General features: G+C 41.1%; 1 protein-coding gene across 2 annotated transcripts; it reads right to left on the bottom strand.

Moving 5' to 3' along the window:
* Positions 1 to 609: 609 nt before the first annotated feature.
* On the bottom strand, positions 610 to 12123 carry rfng (RFNG O-fucosylpeptide 3-beta-N-acetylglucosaminyltransferase). Of its 2 annotated transcripts, none has more exons than XM_088599698.1 (9): positions 12059 to 12123; positions 8606 to 9210; positions 5092 to 5140; positions 4452 to 4554; positions 3782 to 3935; positions 3202 to 3287; positions 2674 to 2839; positions 2191 to 2276; positions 610 to 1765 (listed from the first exon to the last, which is right to left on the bottom strand). In XM_088599698.1, exons 2-9 carry the CDS (start codon positions 9128 to 9130, stop codon positions 1699 to 1701), a joined length of 1236 nt encoding a protein of 411 aa, XP_088455824.1. In that variant the 5' UTR covers positions 9131 to 9210; positions 12059 to 12123; the 3' UTR covers positions 610 to 1698. The 2 variants fall into 2 exon arrangements, with proteins under 2 accessions (XP_088455824.1, XP_088455823.1); XM_088599697.1 differs by lacking the exon at positions 12059 to 12123 and adding an exon at positions 11706 to 12052.
* Positions 12124 to 12266: the final 143 nt, after the last annotated feature.

Here is a 12266-nt window from a genome sequence, read left to right as displayed (position 1 = left end):
GCTCATTAAATCTATTTGAGCAGTCTCATGGCTGAATTCCACTCTGGGCTTCCAGAATTATGCATCCATACAAAGCAATCCCCCTCAATTTTATTGGTGAAGTAGCCTCTCCCTGCTCCTGGTCCATTGTAGAAGTGGGCTGCTCAAATACGATGGCTATCGAGCATCAGCCATCAGGGTTTAATGACTCCATTGAGGACGGTTCCCTTCTGTATGTAAAGTGTTCAGGATAGAAAAGTGCCCTATAAATGCATTTACTAACATCTAAGGTACTGTGCATAATTAGACATTATGGCCTAGTGAGGTGAGTGATTTCATAATGTTACATAAATCTCAAATCTCTTCCCTTTCACTCCAAAGACTGGAAATGCCCCATGTGCCATTCTCTGTAAATGGAAAATGACTCTTCTGGTGAGCTTCGTTTTATACCTTTAAATTCTTGTCATGATTTTGCAGAAGTCATTAGATTTTCTTTTTCTTGCCAGTGGAGTCCACAGAGGCTGGGGAGAGTGTATGCCAGGGGTTTTCTGAGTGCCGTTTTTATGGTTATGAACTGGGATACAGTACGTTATTATTCAAGTAATGCACAAAGTAGAAACTGGCTTCCTGTTTGGGGTTTGTGTGGTCTGCTGCATGCTTTATTCATAAGACAAATCCATAGCAAGGAAAGAAAAACAAAGGCAAGCCAAGCACAAGAGACAATTCAATCCCACACTGTCCAGCAGTGAAGGGCTAATAAACAGTGAAGTTAGAATCCTTCTTAGGGAGCTGTAGAACACTCTTCACCTCAGGGCCGAGATAAAAAAAAGCTTCTAGAACTCTAAGAAAAAGGCACTTAATACTTGGACAATTAAGACCAGAAGCAAGAGAGAATTTTGTATCAGAGATAGGCTTGACCCAACGTTATACAGAGGAATGTGGGAATGTGTAAATGCTTCCACTGAATCCCCTTAGACGTACACTTCGGTTACTATGAAAATAAACATTCCAGTCCTGCCATAACCATGATCAAAATGACCTGTTACAAAGACAAATCAAAATCCTTTTGATTTGAAAAATATTTTCAGCACATTCTATTTCAAAACATCTTCATAACCAGAACTCAGAAATGAAGTGAAGGTATTTATGACCATCTTTTGTGAAAAACACAGTGCCTTTCAAGGCACAATGGACGAGAAGAGAGACTTTTCAAATGAATATCATTCGTACTTCATTTTGTAAATTGTAAGAATGTGGATTATTTAGCAATGAGACCAATGACAAAGGAAAATAATAAAAGTGTTCTAAGGGTAAAACAACAAACTGCTAAAGAGGATGCTGCGTCTCCATTAAGCAGGAAATAATTTTCGGGTTTGATTTCACATCTACTTAAAATATTTTCCTTTGCTCTTGGCTGCTGTGCTAAAAGCAGCCTACACCTTCACAAACGTACCTTTGTTTCCTCTGCTTGTAGCCATTGTGCTCTAACTGCAGCAATGCAGCTCTTGAGATGAAGAAACAGGTTTTTGAAAAGGGCAAAGTGCAGTGGGTTTGTAGCTACATACAATTCCTTGCACACGGTGCGCTCTTCAGGAAGCAGCAGAGGGAGTGCATCTAAGCTGGGGTGGACTATTGAAAGGCCACAATGCTTCATGACCCCCCTATTAAGTTAGTGTCCAGGTAAGAGGGCCAAATACTGAAATAGGAAAGCAAGGAGTGTCAGTGGTGTGTCTTGCTGGGACACCATTCTGTGTCAGGGTAGAGGAGGCAGTGGACGGTCTTGAACCTAGAAAGGCAGGAGAAGCTTTTTAGACAGTTTTCAGATGTGTATGGAAAATGAACAATTATGAAGAAACACCACTGCAGAAAACCTACAGACTCTCTTTATTAAGGTATGGGTATTCTGTGTTTTCAATAGTATGTTTCAACAATTGTGCAATACTAACATAAGGTACCACTGTAATTTTGTCAGTATCATCCAATAAATCAATTGCAATACAGCTATACAACATCTAACGCAGCTGGGAAGACGAGAGTACATTTTCTGTATGAAAAACGTGATGCTTCAAGACTTCTAATGAATTGTAAAGAAGGCAGCCAGACCAGTTTTTATGTTGTTTTGAAGGAGTGGAAAAAGTCTCAAGGCAGCTGTGTTGATGTCACCCAACTTCCCCACCATGATGTGTGTCTGCATTGTTAGAATACCAGTACCGTGATGGGTCTTCTGCCAGGGAAAAGCCTCCACCAATACTGACCACGTTTCTCCGATTCTCATATCCACCATAGCTCAAGGTCACCTGCAGGACAAACACAGTTGGCACTCACACACACTCTAGTTTTGCAGTTTCCTGCTTTCCTAGGCTCTGCAAAGAGATACAATGGCAAAATCGAGATCCAAAAGCCCAAAACCTATGCATCTGGGACTTCATGAAGCAAGTCACTTAGTTTCAACCTCTTAAATTTACTTGTCTGATAAGGGCCAAACAGGGCTTGATTAAATTTTAAGAAAATACATTCCATTCAAGTGACTCCTTCTTATTTTTAACATAAACGTCAAGAAGTAAGAATTAATACGAGCTGAAATCATGAAAAACAGTACGTGAAAGGGGAGAAAGCAAAGTTTTGACCATTTTTAGGCCATTCACAAGGCCCATCCTATTGAATGAGGCCCTGGTGTTTCCTAGGCTGTCTGACCTGTCCGAGCACTGTGTCGGTGGGCAGCCTCTGGAGATTCTCCAGGTGAGAGTGAAAGAGCCGCGTATGCGTCATGCGGACCTCCAGCAGTGCCTCGATGATGTAACCAATGGTGCAGTCGTCAGGGAGACGGATCTTCTCAGCGGTGCTGATGAAATTGCCCAGGCTGAGATGATGAATGATGGCAAGGTGAGTGTACTATCCTGTTATGGTGGTCCAAGTCACACCTCCTTTATTTCTAAATGTCCTGGGCAGTACACCCAGCACTAGGTAGTACATCCTACCAGGTATGGGTGGAATGGCAATGGAGGAAGTCTTTTTAAGCATTATATTCTAGGCATTATCCAAAGATGTGCTCATTTGCTGTATATTTTTCTAATACATCCAACAAAGTAGAACAGTTTATGGATGTTAATGACAAGTAAAATAAGACAATTACTAGGCGAGTATCAACCCAGTATAAGCTCGGATGCAATCTGCTTTTTTCCCCCATGATGCCCAGCCTTGAAAGAGCAGGCCCTCACTCACCTGGCCCAGGGGCTCATCTTGAGTGCCAATCCTCGGCTGATACAGAACCCAGCTCCTCCTGTGGCAAACCAGAACTTCACCGATGTCTGCAGGAGACCGGGGGCAAAGTATCGGTCAATGTGCTGAAGTAAAACCTCATTCACCACAATGCAGTCAAGGCACACATGGCGCAGACAATGTACAGGAGGACAGGAAACACAAAGAGCTCTCCCAAAACACACATGCACAACCATGGAGCCACAGAGAGTACACCTCATCTGTATGACAACATAGTAGAGCTGGCTGCCCTAGTGCAGGCTGGGAACAGCAACCAATCATACATCTATACCATTCAGCAGCTACCCATTCCATAGCCATGTACAGTACAGTAGACTCTTTTACAGGAAGGCATGGAGAGGGTAGCACATCTGTGTCACTGTGCAGATAGGAAAAATCCCCATTGTTAAACGCAATGCTTTTATTTGTTCACACATCCACTTTTAGGTCACCTAGGTAGTGGCCCGAAAACCTCAGTTTCGCACTAAAACCATATATGTTGGAAGATGCAAAGAAACAGTGTTCAAGCACAACAGGAACGCACCAGACCATCACTTTTTACTCTCTCAGGAGCCTCGATTGGGTGGTCCAGGCTGGGCCGGCCCAGATAGACGTCCTGCGTGTGGGAGTAAGATGACAGCAGCCTCATCAGGCTGGGAAGGATCACGTAGTTGTCGTCATCCACATGGCAGAACCACCTGGGCGCACAAGAAACACAACGCAGGGCTCAGATGCCACAGCAGTGTCTTACTGCACAGCATCCCCAGTCTGCTCCACAGGGTTTAAATGGACATTTTCAATATAAACACCCTCTAAACGTCTTCACAAGCATTACCTACTGCACCCTGTGAAAACCCATTGAAACAAGCCACAGCCACAAAATATACAAAGATGAAACTCCAGTACAAAATATGTCTGGTTTTGTTGAAATAGCAGAATGTTTCTTTTTTACTGAATATACACTCCAAACAAAGGGACATTGCATAAAAATAATGCCCGATAACAAAGAATTAAAAGATGCACATGGCTTCTCTCTGCTAATACCAATATGTTTGCAGATACATTTTAAAATGTTTTAATTTGTTTTACTGACCAGATGGAATGTTGACATGAGGAAATGTGCTCCGTTACAATTCTGTAGTTTTGAAAGTAGAGCAGAAGTAAGGCAATGCAGGCAAGACAAACACAGTGTGAGGACACTTGGGAGTACTCACTTTCTCTGGGACTCGATGAACTTGTCATACTCCACCGACATCTTGCAGCACAGTGCCTGGCGAGTGTGAGCTGCCGAGCAGTTGGTGTTGATCATGTGGGACCCTGTGAACAGAAAGAAGAGTATTGTTTCTTCTAGCAACGGCTAAATTCCACAGGTGTGTGTTATCTGAAGGTGGCAAACCTACCATCTAATGTGCAAAACCCGAAACCAGGATCACGCCTTCCCTCTTCTCTCTACGACAGACTTGTTTCCTTCTCATCCTCTCTATTCATTTGCAGGTTAAGTCACATGGTTCACAGATGTTCAGCAAGTCTTAGAGGTCAATGCAGTATGGCAAGCTCAGGATAGCTTGGGCAACTCATACCTGGTTACTATTGGTCAATTGTGCTTCACCACTCTGGAAATCAACAGGTCAGTGAAGAAAGGATTGTTTGTCCTTTTTTGAATAGTGCCTTTCCTGATCTGATATTATATCTCTGATCTAGTGTCCTCTGAGTTTCTAAATATTCTTCATCATGTTCCAAAATCAAAATCTCCACTTTTGAATGAACCTTTATCACAGCTTTTGGGGTCCTACTGCAAAATGCAATTGTAATAATGCAACTCACTCATGAGTTGCTCTGTGCTTGTTGTATTACCTGCTTTCTTTCTCAGCTCCTTGTCCTCCCCATCTGTGAATACATATGTCTGAAAAAAGAAAAGAGCAAGGATGAGTGCTACAGTGAGCATTTATTTCCACCCTTTTATGAATAGCCAAGAAAAACAGTGAAGATGATGTATTAATTGTGTGACGCACAATGCGGTTCTTTTTGTTCAGGGATTTACATAAGTGCTTGGATCTTAAGAAGTGCTGCCACACCCTTTCTTATGAAGCAGGCTCAGGTTTTTCTGAGGTAGGGTGGATCTCAGCCTTGCTGAACTTGCTTGTGGTTTTGAAGCAGGTCTGCTCTAACATTGGCTTGTCAAGCTACAGCTATAAAGCCAAGACCTCTTTGGACAGCAGGTTTCCTACAAATTTGACAACATTGGATTTCCAGTGGATACTGCTCTTCCTCCTTCTCTTTACCCGGAGAATAAGACACCAGGAATCTACAGGAATCTGAGCTCGTATAAACCAAAAGAGCAGAGGGACAGATGCCAATAGGCAAGATGTCTTTATGGAAGCTAAGGAGCAAGAAAATATTTATTCTAGGATGAAAAGAGACAAAAAGAAAAAATGTTTTGGCTGTGATACCTGAAGAAGACTCCATAGCTGAAACGTTGTGTTTCTTTTATTCTTTTCAGCATGGAATAAACCTTTACTTGTTCCTTTGCAGCCTACGCATGATGATACAGCTACCTACCTGAACTACTTTGTGGAGGTTAATACAAGTATCTCAAAACATATGTACTTACAGCCTCCAAGTGATTTCAGTAGACACAAATTAGGTAATTTCCCCAGGAGGAGTTATTGGTTTCTACTGGTACTCAGTTGATGCACACTTTTATTTGGCAATGAACACAAGTCCCTACGTAGCCTGAACCTTGAATGTACTATATCCATAGTTCAAATTTCCACTAGTAACAGGTATCTTACAGATGATTTCTTATTGTAATTCATCATAAACTGTTATTTCTCATTTGTACATGCAGAAATAATGTACGTTCCTTGGGTATTGCAAACCAAAACATTCCAGTAGCAATGTATTTTGTATTCCTTGCAATCAATTTGTCATTGCATATATTTAATGTACTTCATCACGTTGTGTATTAATATTTAAATTTCTGAATCTTCAGTTTAGTCGAATTATGCTCTCCTACATTCTTGGAAAATGCTTATTAGCAATTCTCCTGAAAAGCACCTGGTGTTTCCTGTAAGTTTATATTGGAACTACAGCCTGCTGTAGCCTTAACCTACCTATAATCCTTTTTTTCATGCATTTTATTTTTTGTTACCACTTTTGACTTAGTTGCAACCAACACTGCTAAATTCTTTAAATAATTTCAACATTAAAAAAAAAACAAAGATCATGATAGATATACAGAATGCATTAAGAGCATAACATACTCAGGGAAATAACCTAAGATGCACCTAAAGTGGTTTTCACACCCTTTCAAGCTAGTTGTTAGTCTAAGCAGGTGCTAAGACGTTTTAAGGTTTCAGAAACGGCCTTTCACTTAAACGTACTGCATATTGTTCTAGATTTTTGACAGACTGCATTATCCCTTAGGGAAACGCATTCAGATTTTTACTTTGAAAATAAACATTTAGGCTCCCATTTCCTTTACTCACATGTAGACAATCCCTCCTTTCAAACCTGGAGCCAACCTTTGGCACCGGCCTGAGGCCTACCCAGCTCACAGACTAGAAACCGTATGTTCCTTCAAGACATTTTAAACACCTTAAAGCAATTAAATAGTGGGTTGTCTCGCTCTCACTCTGACTGCCGACGTGCAAACCGATATTGTAAGGAAATCAGAAAAGTACTGTTCCCCCGTCTCTCAGCCTACATTTCCTTCGGTAAAAAGCTTTCAGTTATGTTTCTTTAATTCACTAATAAAACAGCCTATTTAACATTTTATTTATACCATCTGAAAGCATTTTCCCTTTGTCCCTGAAATCAGTCATGAGCCTCTCAAACCTGATAATGCAGGCTTCTATGGTACAAAACATTCTTTTCTATTTTTTTGCCATTGCTGAGCATTAGATCCTGTTTTTTTACAATGTACTGCTGTAAAGCTTTTCAACATTTGCACTAAACAGAGGCTACATTTGCACTGAAAATCACAACCCCCTCATTGCCCTCCTAATCCTAAATCCTCATTCAATGTTATCAGCCTCCCAGAGAGCAGGCTATCTTGTTTGGGGCTCCAAGACAGAGAAAACTGGGCAAAAGGCAGCTTCACCTTAAGTGCCACAAAAGAAGCTGGTACAAAACACAAACCACTGAGAAGCAGATCAAAGTTCCTCCGCCATCTGAAAGAAACTACGTGGGCTGTCGGCTCAGCAGCAGCACACACGCAGTGGTTTCTGCCTGCGTCATGCCTTGAGAGAAAAAAGTCCATATTCCTTGGCTGAGGCTAACAGTAGCCCTGGAGGCTGGGAGACGTGGATCAGTTTCAAATTCCCGAAGATCTTCCTCCCAGGCAAGAGTCTGCTGGAGACCTGGACCTTGTAGCACAGTCTGTCAGCAGATGCCATGCTCCAGGCTTGCTAAATGGTTTCTTTTACAGACACTTTTACTTGGTGTCCTAAACAACTGACTCTTTCATACAGCTCATTGTTTTACCACACAGTGACAGGAGGGGATGTACAATGAAAGGTGCTATATAAAAAAAGGTTAGTAGTATAAGACTAGCACGACTGGTGTTACTTTTTCAGATGACAGTACCTCCTGGATTTTAAAAGGCTGAGAAAAGACTGATTTTCCATGCATTTCTAATAACATTTACCAAGTAAAGGTATTAAAGAAAGAGTTGCTTCAAGCCATACAACCTTGAAACAGTCTTAAAGATCTAATGCTTTTAAGATCTGAAGATATTTTAAAAATATGAACACAACTTTTTGATAGAAATTAGCATTGAATTCCTCTTAATTTCAGAGAGTGCTTAGGACCTAATTGCACACATTTATATGTGAGCTACGTGTAAAGAGCAAAATATGAGCTTTACTGAATATAATCATCAACTGAAAAGCAGCAATAAATGTGAGGCAATCAGTGATTAAACCTGAATTTTAGCTACATTGTTATATACAAATAAGTAACAAATGGCTGTGTTTTTGGTAAGCTGGCTTTGCTGAAATGTGGTTTACATAAGTACTGTGGGGTTTTCAGCATTCTGGGACTGAACACAATCCCATGACTAAGAAGGATTCCAAATTGCTTCCAAACTGTTGGAAGCATGTTATTATGGGGGATGGGATAACAGGCATGAGACCATAGGACGACTATCTTGGCACAGGTACAGAGAGTGGGAGAGCAGGCTTCTTAAATGTTACAGAAACTCCTCAGCACGATACACTGACATTTCAGTGGGGTTTTTGGTAAGTTTTAACATTCCTCCTTTTCAGATTCAGATCCATGGTCTGGAACTTGGAAACTGGAGCCGGGCAAAGGCGTCCAGGTTGAGAGAGGCCAGAGAGAAATTTGTCCTTAAAGGGATTGTAGTTACCTGTTCCTTGGCTCTAGAAATCCAGGTCTGGAAAAGCAGGTTCAGTCGAGACTTGTGGTATTTCCTAGTTGTTTTCACAGCAATAAATATGTCCCCCAGCTCCAGTCTGTCCCTAGGACGAGGGAGTCCATGGAGATCATGGAGACTGTTGCTCCCAGAAAACTGTGCAGAGTCTTTGTGACCCACGGCCATGTTAATCAGGGCGGAGCTCTTAGCTTTGGGTGTCTGGGCCTGTCCCCCTAGTGTGTCCACTTCTTTTGTTTCTCCTTTTACACCGTGGCCCCTTGTCCTGGGATTGCCCATCACCTGAGCTTCATGAGCTTTTTCTAAAGCCCCCGAAGGGCTGGGCGGCTGGCCGACCCCTCCCTCCCCGCCCGCCTTGGTCCTGCCATGAGGTCGAGGCTGGGGGGGGTCAACAGGCCGCTGTGGGGGCTGCAGACCTGGGATCAGCAGCAGCAGGAAGGCACAGAAAGCAAGGGACAGCACAAAGCACAATTTACTGATCCCAACCCGGGACAGGTGCATTGTCCTGCGGCAGGACTCAGCCGCCAGGCCCAGCCACAGACTCCCCTCTGCTGCCCATCTTTGTCACGCCATTGTGTATCCTGGAGAAGAACAGACAGAAAGACTCCTGAGCGGAAAGAAACACACCGTGCACAGGGTCTGCATGTTTAGCCTTTCAACTGCCCTCTCATCTTCACATCACCCCTGCAAATGACTCGGCTGCATCACCCTTGTGCTCTCTTCAGATAATTTTTCAGCCCTACCCAGTCAGCTAGTAAAAATGGTCGTCAAAACAGGGCAACACAACAAATTCCTGGGAAAGTGGGACACAGTAAAAGTCTTCGACATTCAGACGTGTCTGGTGGTTTTCATTCAGCCTATTTCCCTGAATGAATACAAGGGTTAACTTGCTTTAAAAGCATTAAAAAAAAGGTTACAAGGCAGAGAAGGCCATTCTATCCACACGCTTGCTTTCCAGTTTCCCGTAGTTAATTGATCCAAGGATCTCATTCAACCGTATCTTATTTTAACTTTCCCATTTAATTCAAGTTCCAATAAAGCAGAAGCTGTGGCCCTTATGAAGCTGCATTTTTCTTTGTTCGTTGCAAATCTTAAACATCTGAGGTAGTAGAAATCAGATACTTAAATATATACCAAGTATAATCATGTCTGTTCACTGGTAGACAGACCAAAACTTTAAGTTAAAACACACACACAATCCCTAGAACTCTTGCCTTAAAAGGATACAAGGCATTTTCATGCATCAAAGTATGAAATGTACAATAACATCTTTCACTATATTTCTTTGTAAATCTGACTAAACAGTTACCTAATTCAGCTGTTTCACCCACACAAACACACAGCTGCACAATCATTCAATTCAATCCCTGTGTTTCCAGCAATCCAGCAATTGCAGTTGTACTTATTTTTATACAATCAAGATGCCCAGAAACCACATAAAACTAACAGCAGTGCCTCTGTTCTGGTTAGGCGAGAGTATGTTTTCACTTAGTATGTTATTAATGTTCTATTATTTGCCAGCAAGTTCTGATGTTACACTTAATAAGGAACCTTGCTTTCAGTGTGAGTGCAATTTCCTGTTTTCTATTTTCAGTTTAGCAGTGACGCTTAAACCAGCAGCAGACGGTGTTCTCTGACAGCTAAAACTCAACTGAAGAGTTGCACTCTCATCAAATGAAGCACCCTGAACGGCGAACTGATTTTAAGATAAATCCAGTACAGGCTGGGCGATGAACTGAAGGGCCAGTGACACAGGGAAGTCCCTTCACCTTTATTAACTGTAACTGATGTTATGTTGGTAACTGCAACTATAGCAGATGGTGTCAAGTTCCAGTTTGTTTAAGTTTATCCTGAGAAATGTTTTCAAATAATAGTCCCCGTGTGTTTGTTTTAAGAGTTCCCTTCCATCCTGCACAGCTGGCACAATTCTGAAAGCATTATCACAGATTTGGCTGGTTTTTGAATCATTAAGGAGACTGAGCACTAGGGAAACTGTACTATACTCATGGGATATAACAACTCCATCTTTCTTTAATCTTGAGTGATATGGGTTTTTTTCTTTAGGGAAACCCAACCAAGTACCCCAATATTGGCCCCAGATGGAGTGGCAAATGCCAGCTGCAGTGGTTATGTACTGCCCCCCTTAAAAAAATTCTGGTATTTGCTGGATATTTTGCACTGCTTAAGGAAGACATCCCTTTATTGAATACAGTAGCTTTCTTCAAATCCCTTGCCAAATTCTCTGAAAATAGACTATTGTACTGTAGCTCTATGATGTACTGTATGTATTGCTTAAATGCATGTACTGTATATACACCAAACCTACATGTATTGTAAACTGTAAGTACGTACAATACTATAATTTCCTTACATGCAAAACATATATAAATATCGATTCGTATACATTTAATAATCAGGAACTGTATAAAATGCATGAAATACAATAACATAGTAGCATTTTTAAAATGACAATAACTCAAAGTTGTATGTCAAGCAGAGGCAAATATCACACAGTACCTATACAAAAAACTAAGACTGATATTTGCAGCCTATACAGACAAAACATTAAGTGGATAAGTCATAAAAATAAATACATGCTTTTCGTAAAACGTAAGTGAATTTTTACTCTTCTTCATATACAGCCAATGAAAAGATCTTTTGGATAAAATGCTGTAATTTAATAGCATTAATCACGAAAAAACATATTACGGCCAAAATCAACACAAGAAGAATACTACATACAAATTATACTTAATAAACAAAATGTTTCTCGCTCGTGAGCTCTGCTGCAAAAGCGAACGTCAAGAACTTAAATATTACATCGGGAAATAAGCGTGGCAGTAGAGCAACTAAAATTCCCTGTTTTCAAAACGAAACACTTTATAGGTCATGTTAATTTGAGAGAAATACATTAAAATATAAAATATGACTGTTTTCAATGAAAAAATATTTAGTTACCCGTTGATTTAAAAACAAAATCACACCGCTTATTATATTACGGTTATTATGGCTATTTTAACTATAGTAAATAGTGTTAAACAGAAAGTAAAGTAATGAGGAATTATAGTTTCCTTACCCAGAAGCTCCCGGTTATACATTTATACGTACAGTAGTCCCCACCATACATCAAAAGTTACAATCTGACTCCAGTCAACAGAAGAGTTTCTAAACTCATTATAGCCAGAAAAGGCGATGCTGATATCACGGCTTACTGATCAGTTCCATCCTCGTCGTTTCCTTTTGTTTCCTCTCTACTTTGGCTCCTAAACCACAAGTTAAACTTCTGCCTTCACTAGCACGCAGTTCTATCTTAATGCGCCAGAACGATTCTACTCTGTTCACTCCCGACGCCTACAGTACGACAAAGAAAAGAACAGACTGCTTGCTTTACTTTTCCAAGTGTTACACTATCTCCAATTTTGCACTGACCTCTGATTCTCCGATTATAAACATTTGGGATTCAAATTATTAACCCACTGTGTCCTGTTGGGCAGCAGAAGCAAGCGCGTTCAGCTTTGAAACTCAGCGCCCTCTGTCGGTATCTTTTCGCAAATCATCCGTCCTAAAAGGCTTTTAAGCAACCATGACCGTCGTCTGTATGTATCTCCATCACTTTATTTAGTGTTTATTTCCATGG

The sequence above is a fragment of the Lepisosteus platostomus genome, chromosome 11 (assembly GCF_059453375.1).
Source record: "Lepisosteus platostomus isolate fLepPlt1 chromosome 11, fLepPlt1.hap1, whole genome shotgun sequence".
Lineage (NCBI taxonomy): Eukaryota > Metazoa > Chordata > Actinopteri > Semionotiformes > Lepisosteidae > Lepisosteus > Lepisosteus platostomus.
Note: the sequence above shows the minus strand (reverse complement) of the source record. Positions and strands in the feature narration are given on the sequence as shown.